The 19,817-nt window shown below is 48.2% G+C and overlaps 1 protein-coding gene across 1 annotated transcript in view; it reads left to right on the top strand.

The window, feature by feature from the left end:
* PCSK6 (proprotein convertase subtilisin/kexin type 6) overlaps nucleotides 1–19,817 on the top strand; it is a 101,848-nt gene that overhangs the window by 49,348 nt on the left and 32,683 nt on the right. The window contains exons 9-12 of the mRNA XM_025199551.1: nucleotides 4,692–4,792; nucleotides 7,695–7,798; nucleotides 10,175–10,292; nucleotides 17,112–17,300. Coding sequence (XP_025055336.1) covers nucleotides 4,692–4,792; nucleotides 7,695–7,798; nucleotides 10,175–10,292; nucleotides 17,112–17,300 — 512 coding nt within the window. The remainder of the gene's footprint in view (nucleotides 1–4,691; nucleotides 4,793–7,694; nucleotides 7,799–10,174; nucleotides 10,293–17,111; nucleotides 17,301–19,817) is intronic.

The following is a 19,817-nucleotide window of genomic DNA, read 5'->3' as shown; positions in this document are numbered from 1 at the left end:
GGTTCAGCGGGAGTGAGGTGCGGCTGAATGATGCAGAGTTCAGCTTCAGGTGCTCTCACCGTCTTTCAAAATTTCTGGGTACTGCTAGTGCCGTCGCTAGGCTTCACCCCGGCGGAGACTGCAGCGCAGCAGTGACCGGAGCGAGTGTAGTTTGCAAAGCCCTGCAGGCTCCCTCAAAATGAAAGCTGTGCTATAAGACTAAACCCCTGCTTGAAGTCCGTACCTCCAATTTGGTGCCTTCCGTGAAAATCCATGCTTCATTAGACTTTCATTTGGCTTTGGGTTTTTACGTTTCTAGCTGTTTGGGATTTCTTTTACAGCGAAGCCTCAATCCTGAAAACACAGAGGCCACGTGCTCCGTGTCGAGTCGGTGGGGCTGCTCCTGTTCTTAAGCTGAAGCCTGCGCGGGTTTGTAAGATCAGGACCCCGTCTTGTAATTTTGGGCACGTCTGATTGTGCGCTTTAGTTCTCATGCGCTTATTTTAATGGGCATTAAAGTGTCACGAAAAACCATGTGCATTCACTAATGGACTTTAAAAAGGCTAATGCACCTTTTTCTAGTACCTCACAATGGCGGTGCTAAGTTTAATGTGCATTAGCAAAAGCACATTAATGAACGTGTGGACCTGCCCTTTAAGACTCGATTCTGCACTTTGTTTCTCGGGATTTACACTGATGTCACTCCGAGGGTGTCACTGGAACCAGTTTAGAGGACATCTAATAGGAGAAGAGAATCCGACTTCTTTTATTTCCTTAATAAGTGAAAAACTGTACAATGTTCCAGGCCTCCTAAAGCGATATGACCGCACACATACTGTCCTGGGCCCTCCCTTCTGCATGGCTTTCATTTGGTTTCTGAGTTACTTGCACTGTAGCTTGAGGTGAGGAACAGAGAGGAAGGGTGGTCCAGTGGTTCCAGCCGTCTGCCTGAATTCAAGTCCTTGTTGTGCTACAGAGATCCTGAGCAACCTCAGGAAGTCACTTGATCTCTCTGGACCTCATATTCCTATCTGTGAAATGGGAATAGTGGCAGTTCCCTACCTCAGAGACATGCTGGGAGGATGAGTGCAGTAAAGGTGTGCGGTGATCAGATAGTATAGTAACAGGAGCCAGTTAATCATGAAAATAAATAGTGCTCCAGAAGTTTAGAGAGAGACGTGTGCATGCACTGCTTTGGTAGCAGGTAAAAACACCTAGGAGCTATTTCTTTCCTCCTTGGCACTTTCCCCCATAGGTACAAGTTGGATGGGTTCCTTCCCCTCAGCCATTATGTGCAATTATTGCAAACCAGTGGGGAGTGTTACAGCATCTGTGCTCTGATTACGTTAATAGGAATTTAATGCTGACTTAAAAGGAAAGGTTCGTGTGTCTGAACCACAGACCATTTTTAATCTTAAAAGTGATTTTTAGAGCCCACGCTGTAAATGTGGTGTAATTAAGACGGCCGTTTTATGCATGCTGTTTAAACAGAAAGCTTGGATATGTCAGTAGAGGTGGAAGGCCGTGTTTTGTAGCTGTGAATCCACGCCTCTTGATTTGCACAATCTCTGCTAGGAAATGGCTCTTTATAAAGGATGCCTATTTTTACATTCGTTGGTAGAAGCAGAATCGATGCTTTATACGCTGCAAACCCAGCGGGGAGATTGTGCATGGCTGCAACGTTTGCTCGCTCGGGAAGGTAATAGTTTGAAAAGTTGGACCCTCTTCTCTGACACACTTCTCTGCTGGGGAGCTCAGAGACGCGAGGCAGCAGGTCTGGCTCAGGAAGATGCTTGCATTCAGGACGCCCACGGGCTGGCCTGAAGCCGGGTGGGATGTGAGCTAGTCTCATGTAGCAGACGCGCATTCAGCGAGCTCCTTGCTCTGGCAACTCTGATTTATCGCATTGCCTGATCAGTCACCCTGAGTGTGGCTAAAAAGGACCCTGACCTCCAGCAGAACAGCTGTCTGGGCCACAACCATTTATCTAAACTTGATCATCTTTTTCCTGTTTGGTTTCCTCTAAGAGAAAAGTGGGACAACATCCCTGGCTTCAAATGAATCTCTCCATGGACCGTTTGGATAACTTGATTGCCTGACAAGTCATAGCGGCTTACGCCACTTCCTAAAAGCAAGACGTTGGGTTCGGAGACTCCCTGTGCATCATTTGAAACATAGCCCTTGTTGATGTTACTCACTGGCACTGCTCAGTACCGGAGTTAGCTGGGAATTTTTCCATCAAATTTATCCATTGACAGAAAACGCAGTTTTTGCAAAGTCAAATTTTTTGCAGGAAACTGTTAGTTTTGCCCATATACTTTAATTTTGCTACATGGCATTTTTCTCAGCTGTTTCTTCCACCAACAAAATAAAACCAAAAAGAAAAATCAGCAGTTCAGCCTTTTCTTATTAAGTCAGGATGGAAACAAAGATTGAAACACAGATTTCCCATGGATGGAAAATCCAGTGTTTGCCCAGCTCTCCTCATTCCCTACCCAAGCTAATGGAGCTAGAGGATGGAGTTTCATGCTTTAAGAGTATCTGAAAAGTTTTCAAAAAAACAATCCAAACCCTGAAAGGGACACTAGGCACACAGCATCCAGGGGGAAAAAACTACCCAGTGATCTGCCCACACCTTATCTGTTAACTTTTATAAAACTCATGCAACTAAAAACACCACCATGGGTTGTAGATATTGTCCCTAGACAGCAGCTGCTTTGGCAATATAACAGATGCCTCCTCTGAAGAATAAATTGATACCCAGATAGTCGCATTGCATCTCCAGAGGATCTCGGTGCTCTAGAGCTGGCTACTATTGACCAGCTTAGCAGGTGTTACCTTCAAGTAGCAAAATGCCTGGTGCGATGGAGACCTGCTTTGATCCAGCTGGATATTTTTTTGCTTTAACTTTTGCCTGGACAGGTGCAAAACTGTCGTCTCCAAAAATCATGAGAGCGGTGCCCCAAATCCTGAGATCTGCTTAAAAGCTGCAAGATTTTGAATAAAGAAATAAATAGGTAATTGATGGTTTGCCCCAGGTTCTGAGCCTTTGGAGCTCCCTTTTCCAAACTTCTTTGAAAGGAGTTTTTCTTCTTCTTTTTTTTTTTTTGTTAAAGGAAAGCTGATGCCAGGAGAGGTGGCTTTAAGGAAAATGCTAAGTATCATAGGGCTCAAGGTAAAACCGGGAGTGCTGGCAGCCCTAGGGTGCAGATATGTCTGATTTAACGTCTCATCTGCAAGCATGTACGTGGTGTTTTCCTCTTCATGTGTTTAAATGATGGCATTCAGAACTACCTTGAGTCCCGGGTGGGATTTGAACATGGAGGGAAAGGTGTTACTAGCTGAGTTGATGCCTACAGGCATCTGCATGTCTATGAGCCAGATCGTTATGGGGGCAATACTCATATCCTCATCTTCCCAGCTGGTAATGGCTCAGCAGACAGATTTGTCTGCCCTGCAGCTGTGGCTGGCCATAGCAGTTTGCTATTGTTCCCTGGGACCCCAGCAGTGATGGAGAGTGAAAACTTGTGTTGATCTGACCGCAGTAATGCAGGAGATGCTGTCCCTGCTCCTGAGGCTTCCCGGTGCAGCGTGGATGCTTGTTTTCCAGGCACAGCTTTCTACAGGTTCATGATCCTCGACAAAACTGCTCACAGTTGTTTCTCCCCTAATTTAAATCTTTGTTTTCCAGCAAAGTAGCCGAAGCACAACTTAAGATGGGAGCTTGTGAAATACATCTTTTGATCCCATGTGCATCCTTGCTGGGCTTTGCGAAGGCCCTGATTCACAAAGCCATCTGCTTAAATCTCAGTGTGTGCTCAGCTGGTGATTTCCGTGGGACACCAGTGCTGGAGCAATGTACACGCCAACCTGGTCTCCTAAATCGGGATGCTCTTGCGGGCAGGTGCCTGCATTTTGCAAATTTTCCAGTTACTTTCTTTGTGCCGTCTGCCCTGCTCCCCCCATGAACCTCACTGTCCTCCTTCTGCTGGGATGCCTACAAAACCTCCGCACTTCTTAGGCACGTGGTTTGCTCCGAGTGCTTGGTATTCTGTTGCTCATTATCATCTCGTTGTATTGCACCTCCACCAGTTGCCTTTCAGCATTACAGACCAGGGGCTGGCAACAGCCTACAGCCTGCAGGCCAGATCCAGCCTGCCAAGACAGTGGATCTGGCCCATAAACCCAGCGGGCTTTGGTTGCATTTGGGCAGCGGGGGGCTTTGGCAGAGTCCCAGGCATACCCGGGGGTGGGCGCTCCAGTCATGCTCCAGCCGGGTGCCAAGGAGAAGTGCTAGCAGTGCCAGTAACTGGGCCCTTGCTCCAGCCCACCCAGACCTGAGCCAAGTTATTTGGGCCCACTGCCACAAAAAGGTCGCTGACCACTGTTAATAACTCTTCATTTCTTAGGGCAGGAATCCTCTTTCTATGATGCACAGCACCTAACAAAGTAGAGATTTATTCCCAAAGTAGGACCCTTTGGCACGGTTGCAATGTAGTCTGCTCCCAGCCACGTGACGGCTCTTTGGGACTCATCACAGTCGAGGCTTTCAATCAGTAGCCGTTCAGCTGGGTCTTAAATAAACTCTGATCCCTGAGTGCTAATCTGTGTACAGCAACCTTCTGTGCACAAGAGAGGACTTGGCCTGTCTTGTAATCTTAGATCTCCGTAGAGATCTGCACAGTCACTAGCTGCAATCACTTTGTCATTAGGTTACCACGGATTTAAGGCACCGCTGCACAGATGGCCACACGGGAACCTCCGTCTCTGCACCCATGGTCGCTGGCATCATCGCCTTGGCCTTAGAAGCAAAGTAAGTCGCTCCTTCCTTCCTTTGTCGACAGATTGCTGCATTGAAAGTTCAGAATAATAGCAGGGTTGCAAACAATCGCCACCGAGGAGAAGGAACAGGTGTTTTCAACAGAGCTGGTGGAAAGGGGGGAAATGGTTTCATGGGAAATGTCAAACTTGTTTCTATTTTATGAGGTTTGAACAGTCCCCGTCTTACACAAAACAGCTGTTTTAAGCCTTTTTTTTTTTTTAAACCAATGTGATTCTTCAGATTTTTTCCCCCCAAGAACCTGGCTGCTGCAGCGAGATGACACCAACTGCAGTAGGCCAAAGGTTTTGCTAGCTCCTTCAAAAGTGATGTTGATGCACTGTCGACTAAGCATGGCATGTAAGATGGAAAATATCAGCAATGTTGTCGGGTTTTTTTTCCACCCCCTCTCTAAATGTTTCATTTTGTCTGTACGGAGGCTTTGGAACAAAAACTGGAACTCATTTGGTGGGAACCGTTTCAGCCGGCTTCATGCATTAAATGAGCCATGTTTGATAAAAAGGGGATCTTCCTCAACTCAACTCATCCTTTCTAGCCATCTCTCTTTCTCCCTCTCCCCACCATTTCCCTGCTCTGAACAGCTGAATTTAAGAGCACACCCTGACGATCGTAACAGCTGCATCACACCAGGTCACGAAGCGGGTGAATGAGTTTGGGATAAGCCTTGTCCTCGCTGCGTGTGCCTTGCCACTGGCCTGCCTCTTCTAACCTAGGGGTGTCTTCTGATGCAAGGCTTCTGTGGATGGCAGCTGCCCTGGTGTCATGTGGAGCGAGAGGAGGGTCCAGCATCCAAAACAGTCAGGGTTTGCTCCAGCATCGTTCAAGTTCCTGGTGCCCGGTGCGGATCCAGGCGTGTGGGCATCGCGGGCTCCCTGCAGGGCATAGCCACCTAGCAGCTGCACAGCCCGGCTCTGCTTCTCTTCTGGTTTCAGACAAGGCGGTGGGAAGTGTTTTCCGTGGAAACAGGCATTTTGCTTGGGACCGCTGATTCCCTCCGAGGCCACTGCCGAGCAGCTGGGGAGTTAATGGGCCTGATCCTGCTCCCTTTGAAGTCTGAGCCTGTGCTATTAGAGGGCTGTGTGTAACAAAGCTGCTGCCGACATCTGCCGATGCACGATCCAACCCCGGCAGAACGCTGATAGGACTTAGCCTCTGAAAAGATTTCACTCTTCATCCCATTGCAAGGCTGGCTCTTATACATTTCTTTTCTAAGAAGCGTTTGTTTCTCCATAGACAAGCGTCTTGAAGACCTTCTCAACTGTATTATTTTAGGGGAGCGCAAGAGAGCAGGAAGCAACATCAGGCTGTGACTCCTAACTCCTGCAGCCATGAATAACCCATAAGTGACTGTGATTGCACAGTCAGAGGGACAAATAAGTCATTATGTTGATGCGATGGACCTCATGGCTGGCATTACAAACGCTGGCATAGCTGGCAACTTTTGTTTTCATTACCCCCACCAGCTTTTCAGTACTTGGCTCTGTTTTAAATCAAGGAACCCATGTTGGGTGAATACATTCCAGGAGATGTAATTTCCATTACAAATAAATTAGGAGAATCAGATGTAATTTTTGGAATGTTTAATCGGGACATAAAATGCAACATTAAGTACCAGGGCACGACACACGAGAGAAAGCCAAGCGCTGGGGTATTCCATTATTCCAAGAAGAAATGCATTGAATTTCTTTTGCTACGTGCAGCTTAGAATTGTAAATCAAAGCTCAAGTTGCTTAAGTAACATCTGTAGGAGAAAGCACAAAAAAATGCTCGTGAAACATTTCTGAGCTGCAATTCTTATGTATGGTTAATGTGCAAATTGAGTACAATTCACTGCAGTACAGAGGACCAGCACGATGCCTAAGCGCTATTTAAATCCCACATCAGCTCTATTTTAAGCTTGTTTTTCACCCTAAACGAGGAACGTGGTTTATTTCCCACGGGGTTTATTGTAGGAAGTCAGGGTTTGCTGTGTAGCACCTCATACCGTCGGCTTACAGGCTCACAGAAAACTCCAGCTGGAAGGGCCCTCAAGTCATCTTCTCCATCCCCCTAGTCAGGGCAGGATCATCCCCATCCAAACCATCCCAGGCAAATGTTTGCCTAATTGGCACTGAAAACTTCAAGTGACGGAGACTGCACAGTATCTATAGGTAACCTCTTCCGGTGCTGAACTGCCTTTGGTGGCAGAAAGTTCTTCCTAATATTATCTACCCCAAATTGCCATTGCTGTGTCAGGTCAAGTATGCTTCATGCATTGACCGGTGCCTGGTATTTTGGAGAAAGACGGACCAATGTAGAAACTGCTTTACGGTGTAGATCAGAAACTGCTTTATGGACCTTCCTGACGTCTGTGAGGCAAGCAGTTTATGTTCTTAAACATGAGAGCTAAATATATAAGTTGGCTTAATGAAAGATATCAGATTCACCCAAAAAACCTTGTCCTGCATAGCTTGCAGGCACTCATTGCAGACGTATTGGCCATTGTATTACCCATGCCATCCAGTGCCTGGCTCGGCTCCGCTTCTCTCGATTCTGCCACCCCTTGACCGGTACCTCTCTGACTTGCAGAAACCATTCCCACGGAGGAGATGGGGCGGAGTGGCAGGATCCTTTCAATTGTCACCCATGCCATTAACATTTTAATCACGGGTTTATGCTATATTTCCTGTAACGGTGGTGGAGAAGCAGGTCAGTCTGTTATCCAGGGGTGGGTGCTCTCTGTTTCTGCTGCAGGGAAGGTTGCACTCTCCTGCTCATACTGCAAAACGTTCAGAGCAGAGCGTAGCTGGCAAGGTAGGGCTGGCTGAAAGTCACTACTTTGGCATGGTGAAGGCTTCCTATAATTTCCATTGTTTTGCATCCTTTATTGTTTTAGCCCTTTACTGACGTGGAGAGATGTTCAGCATCTGATTGTTCGAACGTCCCGGCCGGTACATCTGAAAGCACCTGACTGGAAAACAAATGGAGCAGGACACAAAGGTGAGGCAGACTGGGGTGGAAAGGGGAGGGGTGTTGGACTGAGCAACATTTGCTGCAAAGGGACAGACATGGAGAAGAGGGTGAAGAGCAAGGCCATCGATGTCACTGTCCGCACACTCCCGGGAGAAGCCCTTTGGGAGGGTCTGTGCCGTACTATTGCAAAGCCTTGCAACTTGGCAAAGTCAGATCAAACACCACATCAGCTGGGCTCCATGCATTAGCAAAAATATAGTAACCACAGTAACACTGTGTGTATTGGTCTAACCGGGGGAGTCAAACTGCCTGTGTGTAATTCCTGTTAATGCCAGTGGGAGTCCAGAGCAAATGAGTTAAAAATTGTGACGGCTGCCAAAATAGTCAGTCGGTAATGGTGGAAAATTGATCTAGAGCACAAGCAGTCCTCTCTGGTTTGTTACTCCCTCCGGATAATGGCTGGGGCATAAGAATGGCTTCAAAACACAGATGGCCTGTCTTACTGCAGCCACCTCTAAGAGTCCAGTCCAATGATTTATTAGCATCTCTATAGCAGAGATCTTAGACACTGCATATAGGTACTGGGACAATCCTGTCTGCTCTGTTGCAATGCTTTAATTCTCCTCTACTTCCATTTCCTCTGGGGCCCTTTACATATGAAAGGATTCTGATCTCCTCAGATATAACCTCCTGGGTGTTCATGCAACAGCTTTTTGCAACAGTTTTGGCCAGCCCCTCTGAGACTTGGAATAATAGAAATAAGAAGAATACTTGAGAGTTGAAACCCATTGGAGGGCACCAAGGATCACACAACCAGTGCTAGGCAAATTCAGTGGGAGCCTTTACAAAAGTCCTTGCAACTAAAATCTGCTGATTCCCTTTGGTGGTGTTAGTGTTGCCTTCTCTTCATGTATTTGCAAATGCGTGGGGGGGCAGGGGAGAGTTTAGTTGCAAGAATATTTGCATAGAAAAGGATCACAAGGGCTAGCACACATCAATATTCACAGGAGCCTGAGCCCTGGCAGGGCTCTTCCCTCCATTTCTAAGATTCCTCTTTGTTATTCTCACCAAAGGTTTGCTGGCAAATTGCAACCGTTAGTGGATAATTTGCAGTTTGATAAGCTTTGCAAAAGCCTGCTTATCCAGGGATGTTCCCAAACCACGGGACCTGAGCATCTGCTGCCTGTGCTGTCAGACAACAGCTGGCCTGTGCTGAGGGGGGTTAGGAAATCATAAAATAAAAATCAAAAGTTTGGAGAACTGAATCGTTCTCCTTAAATCAGACTGCTGGTCTGATCCAGAAGTCTCTGCCTGGCTACCTTCACTCAGTCGGATATGGCATCACAAGTGAGAGCACAAAGATGAACATAAAACCCCGTCCAGGATCCTATTAAACATCATGCCCCAGAGCCAGGGAAGGAGGGCTGTCTGCTTTCTAAAAGGAAGGATGGTTGTGTGGGGAGGCTCCTTCTAAGGAGACCTGGATTTTCACTATGAGCCGCTCAGCTAGTTTGCTTGTGCCCGAGTTCCTGGGTGCAGAGGGGATATGCCCACTTCCCTGCCTCAGCACCATAAATCGAGGCTTGCGGCACTGTTTATGAGAGCCTCCAGCACTGTGGCGCCATGGCACCAATTTCCCACTGCCTCCATGCCACCCATCCCTGAGGTTGCTGCCAAGAAGTGCCAGCTGGGACCAGTACCAAATCCAAATCCCAGACAGGAGGTGATGCTGCTGCCTTGGACCACCCTGAGCACGTGCCAAGTGGCACATCTGAGCCTGAGAGTGGCACTTGTGGAGGAGGCCAGCTTGAAGCCGACTCCTTACCTCATTTCTGGGATTTGGCCTGCACTGCGGGAGGGGGAATGGGTGGGCAGGACACTCCCATAGGCAGCGCAGAGGGCTCCAGCTGCCCTCACAGGGTTGAGCTCACACTCAGTACCAGTTCCCCGCCTTGCTTGCCCAGAGTGTGAATACGGAGCAGGAGGCTTTTCACCTGGAAGACCTTTGCAGAAGGGTTAACTTGATCTTTAGGAGTTGCAGAAGGGCTAACCTTTGCAGAAGGGTTAACTTGATCTTTAGGGGTTGCAGAAGGGCTAACCTTTGCAGAAGGGTTAACTTGATCTTTAGGGGTTGCAGAAGGGCTAACCTTTGCAGAAGGGTTAACTTGATCTTTAGGGGTTGCAGAAGGGCTAACCTTTGCAGAAGGGTTAACTTGATGGTGATGGGAATCTAACAAGTAGTATTTCCCTTGGTCTGGGCTATCACAGCTGACATCTGTATCTTCCTTGGCATATTTTTTGCCTCTGAGAATCCAGTCAAATGCATTTTTTGCCCCTCCACGGGTGATTCCTAGGTGTTATTACTTTTCAGTAAGTAGGTTTCTGAGTCTTCTGTCTTTTCAGTTAGCCATCTATATGGATTCGGCCTGGTTAATGCAGAAGCGATTGTATTAGAAGCAAAGAAATGGAAAGCGGTACCTCCCCAGCATCTCTGCATCGGCAGCTCAGATAGAAAAAACAAGTGAGTATGAGCCAGGGTACGTGTCATGAGCCCCGGGGCTGAGAAATCTTTGGGATGAATGGATTTAGACTGTGCAGTTCTCACTGCCCCGAGTGAAGGCCCTGTGGTTGTCTCTAGCAGGCATCCCTGGAGGAGAGACACAGGGTGCTGAAGCAGTTGAGTGCCAGAGAGAAAGGGAAGGGAGCTCTACATACTTCTCCCCCCATCCCATGCCACCCCCAGGCTTGTGCTTAGAGACACTGGACACTTCATGTCAGGAATATTTGCCCATTTCTGGGACGCTGTCCCAAGCAATCAAAAGCAGCTGGACGTATATTTTGGCATGGCATGTTGAAACCACCCCCAGTTTTTCTCGGTATGACCCTGCTCGGTATGATAAGCATGAGTTTACCATGAGCTGTAAGCTTTTCTGCGATTGTGTGAATGAGAGCGGGGCACAGAAGGGTTTATGCCAGGGGCGGGCAATTTTTTGGGCGGAGGGCCACTTACTGAGTTTTGGCAAGCCATCGAGGACCACATGACAGGCGGCCAGGGGCAGATAAATATTAATTTTCTAACTTATTTTCGGGGCCCCGCAGGCTAGATAGAATGGCCTGGTGGGCTGCATCTGGCCCGCAGGCCACATTTTGCCCACCCCTACTTTATGCAGACCCGCTAATTTTGCTGCTTAGAGCTTTTGGATGCTTTATCGGAGAGGGACAAAATGTTACACGTGACATGGCTTTTTTCTTGGGGGAAACAAGAGTCAGGGCAGAGAGGATCTGTATTGTAGCACAGGTAATGTATAGCTAATGCTCATCAAAAATCACATTGTGTTCCAGGTAATAAAACCAATGCATCTGCTCTTTCCTATTAATGTGGTCTAATATGGGGAGGAATTTGGGGAAACAAAAGTGGGAAGAATTGAGAAAAGTCAAAAGTTAAAAAAATTCATATAGTCCTTGGGTGTTTTTATGTGGATTTTTAAAAATTAAATCAAGCTAAATTCTGAAACAAAAGGTCATTCTGGTTTTTAAAAAATCAGTCCAAATGTTTAATTTAAAAATGTGTCAGAATAAATCTTTCCGTATTTAAAACATTTCTCTCTCTCTATTTCTCCCCCACTATCTCTTTCTCTGTTTTTGCTTGTGTTGGCCAAAACACATTTGGCCCAAATTCATAAAGAGTTTAGTTTCCCTCCCCCAACTGCATTTGTCACTGAATAAACCTTTTATTAAACAAATATCTAACCTGTCCCAGTCTGAGCGCTGCTACAGATGCTGTATGTAAGCTGATGGCAACATCCAGGGACTAGAAGCCTCAAACGCACCGTGGACAAACCAGCCTTGATCCCAGTATTACTGTGCAAATGTATGAGGATGCTTTGATTTGACTTTGTTTAAAAGGATGGCATGACTCGCACAATCCTTTAGAAGCTGGAATCGGATCCCCCTCTCCCGAGTCGAAGTGCAGCTGTTCCCCCGTGCTGACTGCATACGTGCATGGCTTTTTTATTCTTGTGCACCACAAACAGGATTTGCCAGGCAGTGAAATGTGTTCTGCCTCCTCTTTCCCCAAAAGACAGATTGCCTTCATGGTTTATCTTTGGTGGAGAGAGATCCGGTGGACCAGGGGTAACGGCACATAGGTGAAATGATTTAGGATTGATCTGTCTCAGTCAGGATCCCAAAGTAGAAGAAGTTGGGGGAAACCCTCTCATTTCTCAGTAACCCAGTGGTGCTGGCTCCTACCTTAGGGGTCTTTAAAAGGAGGCTTGATAACTACCTAGCTGGGGTCATTTGAGCTTAAACTTACCAGGGGTCATATGAGCCCAGTATTCATTCCTGCCCAGGGCAGGGGGTCGGACTTGATGATCTGCTCAGGTCTCCTCCGACCCTACATCTATGAATCTATCAACAAAATTGGGAGCACAGCTCTGATAGCAGTGGGGGACCTTTGACTTTGTTGGTGAGGAGATGCCAAGAGCAGGAACCGTTTAAAGCAGGGCTTCTCATAGAGGTGCATTTGTCATTGATTCATAGCTTTTTAAGGCCAAAATGGACGTGATCACCTTATATGACCTGTATAACCCTGGAGTTTCATTCATTGTCTCCTGTACTGAAGCCAGAGGTTGGTCTTTGAACAAAATGTGCTTTCCAGAAAGGCTTCAGGATTTATCTGAAGACGTCCTTCCTTGCTCATGTGTTGCGGTGGTTGATCTCCCTCACTGTTAGACACGGATGCCTCATTTGAGTTTGCCTAGTTTCAGCTTCCAGCCGTCAGGACTTATTCTCTTTTCCCCTGCTAGGTGAAGGAGCAAAGAGTAAATGTGATTGGGGTGGACAAGCATATGGATGCCAAAGAAAACAGGCCCTTTGCTGAGATGTCAAACCTCATAGTTAAAAGGAAGGGATGGCAGTCTGCGTCTCCATAGCATGGCAGCGTAGGAGAAGACAGTCCTTGTTGACCCGAGGCTTTGTTTCTGCTGGCGTTAACTAATCCTGAGTTCACTTCCACCAGCAGAAAGCGGTGTGTGTCATCATAACTGCTCTGCTCAAAGTCCAGCCAGTTTCCTGCTCTTCTTCTGTCAAAGCCAGTCCACCGTGGTTCAGGTGAACAGGGTTTTGTGGAAGGTGTCCCTGCTCTTCTTTATGCCTACTCCAGAGCCTATTGAAGTCAACAGAAAGCCAGTGGATCAGGCTCTTTTTTGGAGGAGTTCCTATTTCTGTTCAAATCCGGGAAATCTCTGCTTGGCCAAGGCACTGAAATAACAGCCTAAATGGAAACAGGCATACAGATGTGTTTTGCATTGCGGGAACCAATTGATTGACAGACATGGGCAGATTCATCCATCCGTCCAAATTAGTGGGTTTGAGTCATAAAAAAAAAAAATCAAACTTCCTGGTAAGACACTGCCTCCTTCCCAGCACGGCGATGCACTCATTAAAGAGCATTATTTCACCGGAAAATGAAGGGATGTGAAGCTAGGAATTTGGAGCCAGGTTCATTCATAAAGCAATTTATCTGATAAGCATGCTCATTCCAGCCCAGAGAGAAATGCTTCCCCCATAATACTACCAGATCAAAGTTTGTGACCCACAACTCCTGGATCTTCAAGACATTCAAAAGCCTCTCGTTATCATTGAGCACTTTGCTCCATCACAGCTCCAGTGGAGCGTATTGTGATGCAGATGGGGGTGTAGGTCGTGTATACTGTGATGCAGATTGCATTGATTTGCTGTTTGCTGTGAAGCAATAAGAAACAATGATTGAGCAAAACAATCCAAATAGTTTTCCTGGTCTCTGGGAAAACCTAGTTGAGGCTGGCAGGCAAAGCAAATGCTCCCCAGCTTTGAGGTCCATTCAACGGCCCATCACGCTCCTTGTCTTTCTGTCTGACTTAGCTTTAGTCGGGGAGATCTACCTTGCATGCAGTGTCTGTGAATGTAGGGAGGGTTTCCATCCATCTTTCTACATATATATCAATCTGTTAGTGTGCATAAGTGATGCACATACTTGTGTGCACACATGCATACACTCGGAGGGAAACAAATATGCTTTGAGACCCCTCCAATGTACATGGCGTCTCACTGGCCAGGTTACGCCCAGACTCTGCCCTGGAAACATACAGCCTACATTTGAATAGGATGCAGATAAGGATTACAGACAGACAGGAAGAGGACAACGAATCCCAGTAGTTACTGAATGAGCTGTGTGTATGTACATCTGGATCGCTAGGTCCTTTCCCACCTCCAGCACTTCTCTAAGCCAAGAGGGCAAAATTTTTTTCCCTGGAAAGATTGCAATGGCATGAACATTAAATTCAGGTTCTGCGTCCTTATCTTGTCTCCGTCTGCTCACTACAATGGTGGTTAAGAGTTGGAAGAGGCTGCCTAGGCAAGTTGTGGACTCTCCATCCCTAGACATTTTCAAGAACGGGCTGGGCAGACGCTTGGCTGGGGTGGTTTAGTCAGAGATGATCCTGCCTGGAGCGAAGGGTTAGACTAGATGACCTGGTGAGATCCCTTCCAGCCGTATGGTCTTATCATCCTTAGGGCCATTGATCTTTTCTCTTGCTGCAAGTGCACAGCAGAGGGTATCCAGGGCTCCTTTGTGAGAGAGTGATTATATTCGAGGATGTCAGTGTGATTGTATTCAGAGCCTTTGTCTTTGCGTTTGAAAGCTAGGATCATTCTGAGTTGCACCCACACTATTTTCACGCCTTGCTGATGGGGTTGTCTCATCCTACCCGTTCATCATTACTCCAGCTTCACTTGAGTGTCACCACCAGGGATTTCAGGGGAAGTTTCCCTGGTGTAAATCAGGAGTGGTGAACTGCACCATGCATCTTCATGGCTCATGAGAGTTTTGAGTATTACCTCTGAAGTCAGATAGGAGTGAATTCAAGTTCTGCAGCCAGTGTGGAGGGTCCTGTAACCCAGCATCACTTCTTTTGGCCGTGTCACAAAATCGCTGGATTTGTTAGATCTTCAAACTATTTCTAGGTTGGGTTAAACAATTTTTGTACTCAGCTTTCTGCATGGAGCGAAGATGGTGTTGAGTGTTTCTAATTACTAAATTGAGTAAACAGTCTTGAAGCTGGAAGAGGACCAGGAATAAGCTTTGGCTTGGTGGTTTTTCTTGGAGCATTCACAGAAAGCAGCGTAGGCTAATCCTAATATAGCAGGGTACTGGATGTAGCCAGTGGGGCAGGTCGTTTTTCCAGAGGTTTTCCCCAGACTCTGCTGTGGTGTTTTCCTCCAAGTGTTTCTGCAGAACGGAGTAATTATACGCCTGACACCTGCATGACACCGGGCTCCTTGGATCGCCTGTCTGCCGCCTTCAAGTTCAGTTTGGAGCTGAAAGCGAAGGCACGTCGTGGGCTCTGATTCACTTAGGAAAACCTGAAACACTACAAATAGCAAGAAGCCTGGGTCCAGGCATAACCTGGCTCTGAAAGGTGCTTCTTGATGTATTACAATGTCCATGCTACCGTGATATTGGACCAGAAGGAGTAGTTGATAGATACCATTAGATATACAGGTCTGTTTTTAAAAAAAGGCATTTAGGTGCTTCACTTCCAGAGAAATCAGTGAGAGTTAAATCCCTAAAAAGAGGCAGATTGTCCCAGGTTTGAGGCAGATGCCTCCTGCTGACACGGACACAAGTCAGACACCTTGATTCCTTTGAAAATCTGGCCCGCAGAGGCTAAGGCTTTTTGAAGCCAGTAATGAGAAGAGGCAACGTCTTGAATTTCGCTCATGGTGAATGCAAATAATGTTTTCAAATACTTACCAGTCCTCCTAGGGAATGACATCACTGTTTATAGCCATTTGGATTATTTTTTATGACTGAGGCAAAACAAGGCCAAGCAATGTAATCCCTGCGAGAGCCCTGAGCATGTGCTCAGAGATGGCCCCAAAGGAAATCAGGGGAATAATAGAGGCTGCTCCCTCTAATAAATGGTGCATTAACAACATGACTGAGAACTGTGCGGGGAATGCACCTGTTCGTCGGTGGTGATTATCTCTGCCGTGGAGAATGCAGGCTCTTCGGCTCGCAGGGCTCAGCTGTAAGGGCACCGTCGAGATGTGAGCAAGCACTGAGCCTGCCTGGCTGGGCTGTGCAGAGGGGTCCCGAGAGCAGCTGCTATGAGTGATGATCAGTCCCGCCCAAGCATGTCCAAAAGGGCTGCTCTAGTGTCCTGTGTCTCCTCCTGGTTCTTTTCAGTAGTTAGTGGGACCTGCCATTGGGACTGGCTTATTTGTTTAGCTTATATACTTATCCTTGGCACCCTTGAAAGGGTCTGGTGGCAGCCCAGGGCACCCTGGCTGAGAATCATTGCACTGGAGCAGTGGTTTTCCAACTGGGTTATGACTCACTGGCTAAGCAGCAGCTCTGCCGAAAAGGACCTGGGGGTTACAGTGGACAATAAATTGGAAATAAGCCAGCAGTGTGCCTGCATTGCCAAGGAGGCTAATGGCATCCTGGGCTGCATTAGTAGGAGCAGAACAAGGGAAGTGATTATTCTCCTCTATTGGCACTGGCGAGGCCACACCTGGAGTCCCAGTGTTCAGTTTTGGGCGCCCCACTACAGAAAGGATGTGGACAAATTGGAGAGAGTCCAGTGGAGGGCAATGAAAATGGATAGGAGGCTGGGAGACATGACTTGTGAGGAGAGGCTGAGGGAACTGGGCTGATTTAGCATGGGGAAGAGAAGACGGAGGAAGGATTTAATAGCAGCCTTCGACTACATGAAGGGTGGCTCGAAAGAGGATGGAGCTGGACTGGTCTCAGTGGGGGCAGATGGCAGAACCGGGAGCAATGGGCTCAAGTTGCTGCAAAGGAAGTTTAGGCTGGATATTAGGAAAAACTCTCTCACAAGGGTAGTAAAGCACTGGGACAAGTACCCCAGACAGGTTGTGGAAATCCACCCTTGGAGGTTTTTAAGACCCAGCTAGACAAAGCCTTGGCTGAGATAATCTAACTGGGGCTGGTCCTGCTTTGAGCAGGGGGTTGGACTAGATGTGACCCCCCTGAGGTCCCTTCCAACCTGAATTTTCTATGATTTCTTTGCGTTTGAGTTTGAGGGTTGGCTGCCTGCAAGGCTGTGAGTTACTTAATGAAATCCCCCTTGAGCTGGCTGCCGGTGGGGACACGTGGTGCTGAAGGGAACCGTGGTATTGCAGTGAAGAATCACCTCGGACAAGGTAGCAGGGCCCCACGAATCACAACCAGTAGCTCCCCTACACATGCCCATTGTCTTGCTTTCCTGGTTGCCCCACCCCACTGGTGACTCGCTGTCCTCTCCATTGCAAACTGCCTTGTCTTCTTGTCCAGGTACATCCGCCCCAACCAGCCAGTGCGCGCCACCACGCTGACCAGTGCCTGCGCCGACCACCCTGACCAGCGCGTGGTGTACCTGGAGCACGTTGTTGTGAGAATCAGCATCTCCCACCCACGCCGTGGGGACCTGCAGATCAATCTCATTTCTCCCTCAGGGACTAAGTCTCAGCTCCTGGCACCGAGGTAAGAGCGGCAGAGCCATTACAGCAGCACTGTCACTGTGCCAAGTGGGCATGAGGTCGGCTCCCTGTCCAACTTTGATTGTCATTTCAGTTTTTCTCCCTTCTTTCTTACTTCTCTGACTGTTCCCCCCTCCCTCCGCACCCTGCCAAAGAGTGCGTGAGCCAGTCTGGGACATGGTGACTGTAGCAGGTTGTCTCTCTTTTATCCCAACCCTGGAGCCAGCTTGCTCAGAAAGTCAGTTCTCAGTTCCAGTCCACTTATTTTGCAGGGAGCAGGCTTGTCCCCATAACAGACAAGACAAGCAATACCATCAGCAGGCGAATTACAAACAAAAGCAAAACCTACAGTCTTTCTTCAGCTCTGGGGAGAGAGGCTTGGTGCTTGTCTCCCTGCATACCAGCCTCCTCTCTGTCTCTCTGCTCCCCTCCCTGGGAGCTTTTAACTTCCCCCTAAGGCTAGCAATCATCCCTCTCACCTGAGCCAGGGCTCCTGGGCAGGCAGACTCCTCTCTCCAGCCCCGCTGCAGCTGGGCTTCCTGCCTCATTTCATGGGCTGTTATCTTTTTAACCCCCTGCAGCTGGGCTTCTGCCCCTGAGCCATGCAGCTCATTACACAGCCCCTGCACAGGGGCTGCATGGGAAATGGCAGGGGCATTCTGTGCGGGTCAAGAGCAGGTGACAATGGGAGGGGAGGAATGACTGTCCTTCAGTCAGGTGGTCACTGAGATGATCAGACGGGTCACTGTGCAAGTGAGAGAATGGAGATTTTGGGAGGAGAGCAGGGTTTCTTGTGATGGAACAGCACAGAAGAGCTGTGGCCCGGTCTGTTCTCCTGTGAGGGGAACTGGCAGAGGCGGAGAGGACCCAGGGAAGAGCCAGAAGGAGAGATGTCTCCCCGGTTCCTTGGGGAGGAGCTGGGGAAACTCCCCCTGGTATGAAGAAGCAGCAAGTCAGCTTGTGATGGGTGCACAGGAAGGGAGCTTAGCAAGCACTGTGCAGCTGGCAGAGCAAAAGAGGCCTGGGGAGCTGGCATGTTAATGAAATGCTTTATGCCACTTTCCCCTTACCCCACATATTCCCTTCATCTACTTTCCATACTCCTATTTAGGAGTCCTGGTAAGTGAGGAGCCCACTCAGGGCTGTTTCTCCACAAAACTCCCCATGTGCACCTGGGCCAAACGCTGACGGCTACAGTTTCTGCAAAAGGCTGACATAGATCTAAAGGCTTGAAGTATCCCAGTTTTATTCAGAGTAAGAAGTATAAACCCAGCCAGTCAACCCCATCACTTTACTTCTTGTGGCTGCAAACTGCTTCAGAGAACTTTTGGCTTGCGGCTAGGGGCAGTTCCAGCGACTGGAGCTGGCAGGGGTGAAGGTGGCTCTCGAGACTGAGGTCTCTCCTCGCAAAACGTCCTTGTGTTCCAGTAAGAAATACCTGTTCTAGCATAACCGGGGGTGGGGCTGCGCTTGTCACTTCATCGTAGCCTCCAGATGGCAGGGACCTGCTAGAGGACCGAGCATGAGGCAAGCAGCTTTATTCTTTTCTATTACTGGAAGCATAAAAATAGCAAGGACCATTGGGCCAGTGATCCTTGAATAGCGGAAAAGCAATGGTGTCAGCTCCACTCCAGATCTGATTCATGCTTTTGGCTTCACACATTATGGTCCCACTGCAAATTGCGAGCCTGGATGAACCTCCTTGGCTTAAGAACATAAGTGTTTATAGTTGTTTGAAGGATCCCCTAGTGCCGTTTGGCTACTGATGGCTCCATGGTGAAGGCTGCGTTTCCTGGTCTGTTGTACATCATCACCTGTTCTCTCAACTTCCCTGGGGCATGCTGTTAGATTTACAGTTGCAGGATATCACGGGAGGGTTTGCAGGTGGGAGGGAGCTGGATGCAAGCAGGAGAGGAGGGAATCCAGAGTCCCGTGTTAGATGGAGCATGTCTCGATTTGTGTCTATAACAAAACGTGGGCTTTCTCGTGGTGGGGAAGCATCATGGCTTTCAGACTTTGAGCCTGGCTCTATAAAGTCCAAGGCTTGTTGTCCTCTAGTGCCTCACCCAGAGTCTGTCCTGAGAACGGCGACTGCTGTGTTTGCTGAGCTGAACCCCAGCCCCAATCTGTGTTACACTGCAGGCTTATGCGGAGTTGTTCCTGATTAAAGCCAGGATATGTGAGAGCAGCAGCCACCCCACATGTACAACAGGCACTCATGTGCATGCAGCTGGTCTGCACTCTCCATTGCTTACATGACTTTGTACCTCTCGGCAAAGACTTATCACTGTCCTTACTGAGAATTCGCAAGACGTCGATAAGCTGGAGCGTTCTCCTGATGACCCCAAATGAACGGGGTACGAATTGTGCTGCAGACCCCAGGGGACTGCTTTTGGGGACTTCATGTAGGCAGCAATTGGGGTCTGGCACAGCTGGCAGAGCATGTGAAGGAGTTCCCCCCTCTCACTCCAATTTGGGTCCGCAATAGCTGAGTCCTGGTGTAGTACCGAGCCATCTCAGG

This window comes from Alligator sinensis, unplaced genomic scaffold (genome assembly GCF_000455745.1).
Source record: "Alligator sinensis unplaced genomic scaffold, ASM45574v1 scaffold210_2, whole genome shotgun sequence".
NCBI classification, from domain to species: Eukaryota; Metazoa; Chordata; order Crocodylia; family Alligatoridae; genus Alligator; species Alligator sinensis.
This window is presented reverse-complemented; position numbering and strand designations above follow the sequence as displayed.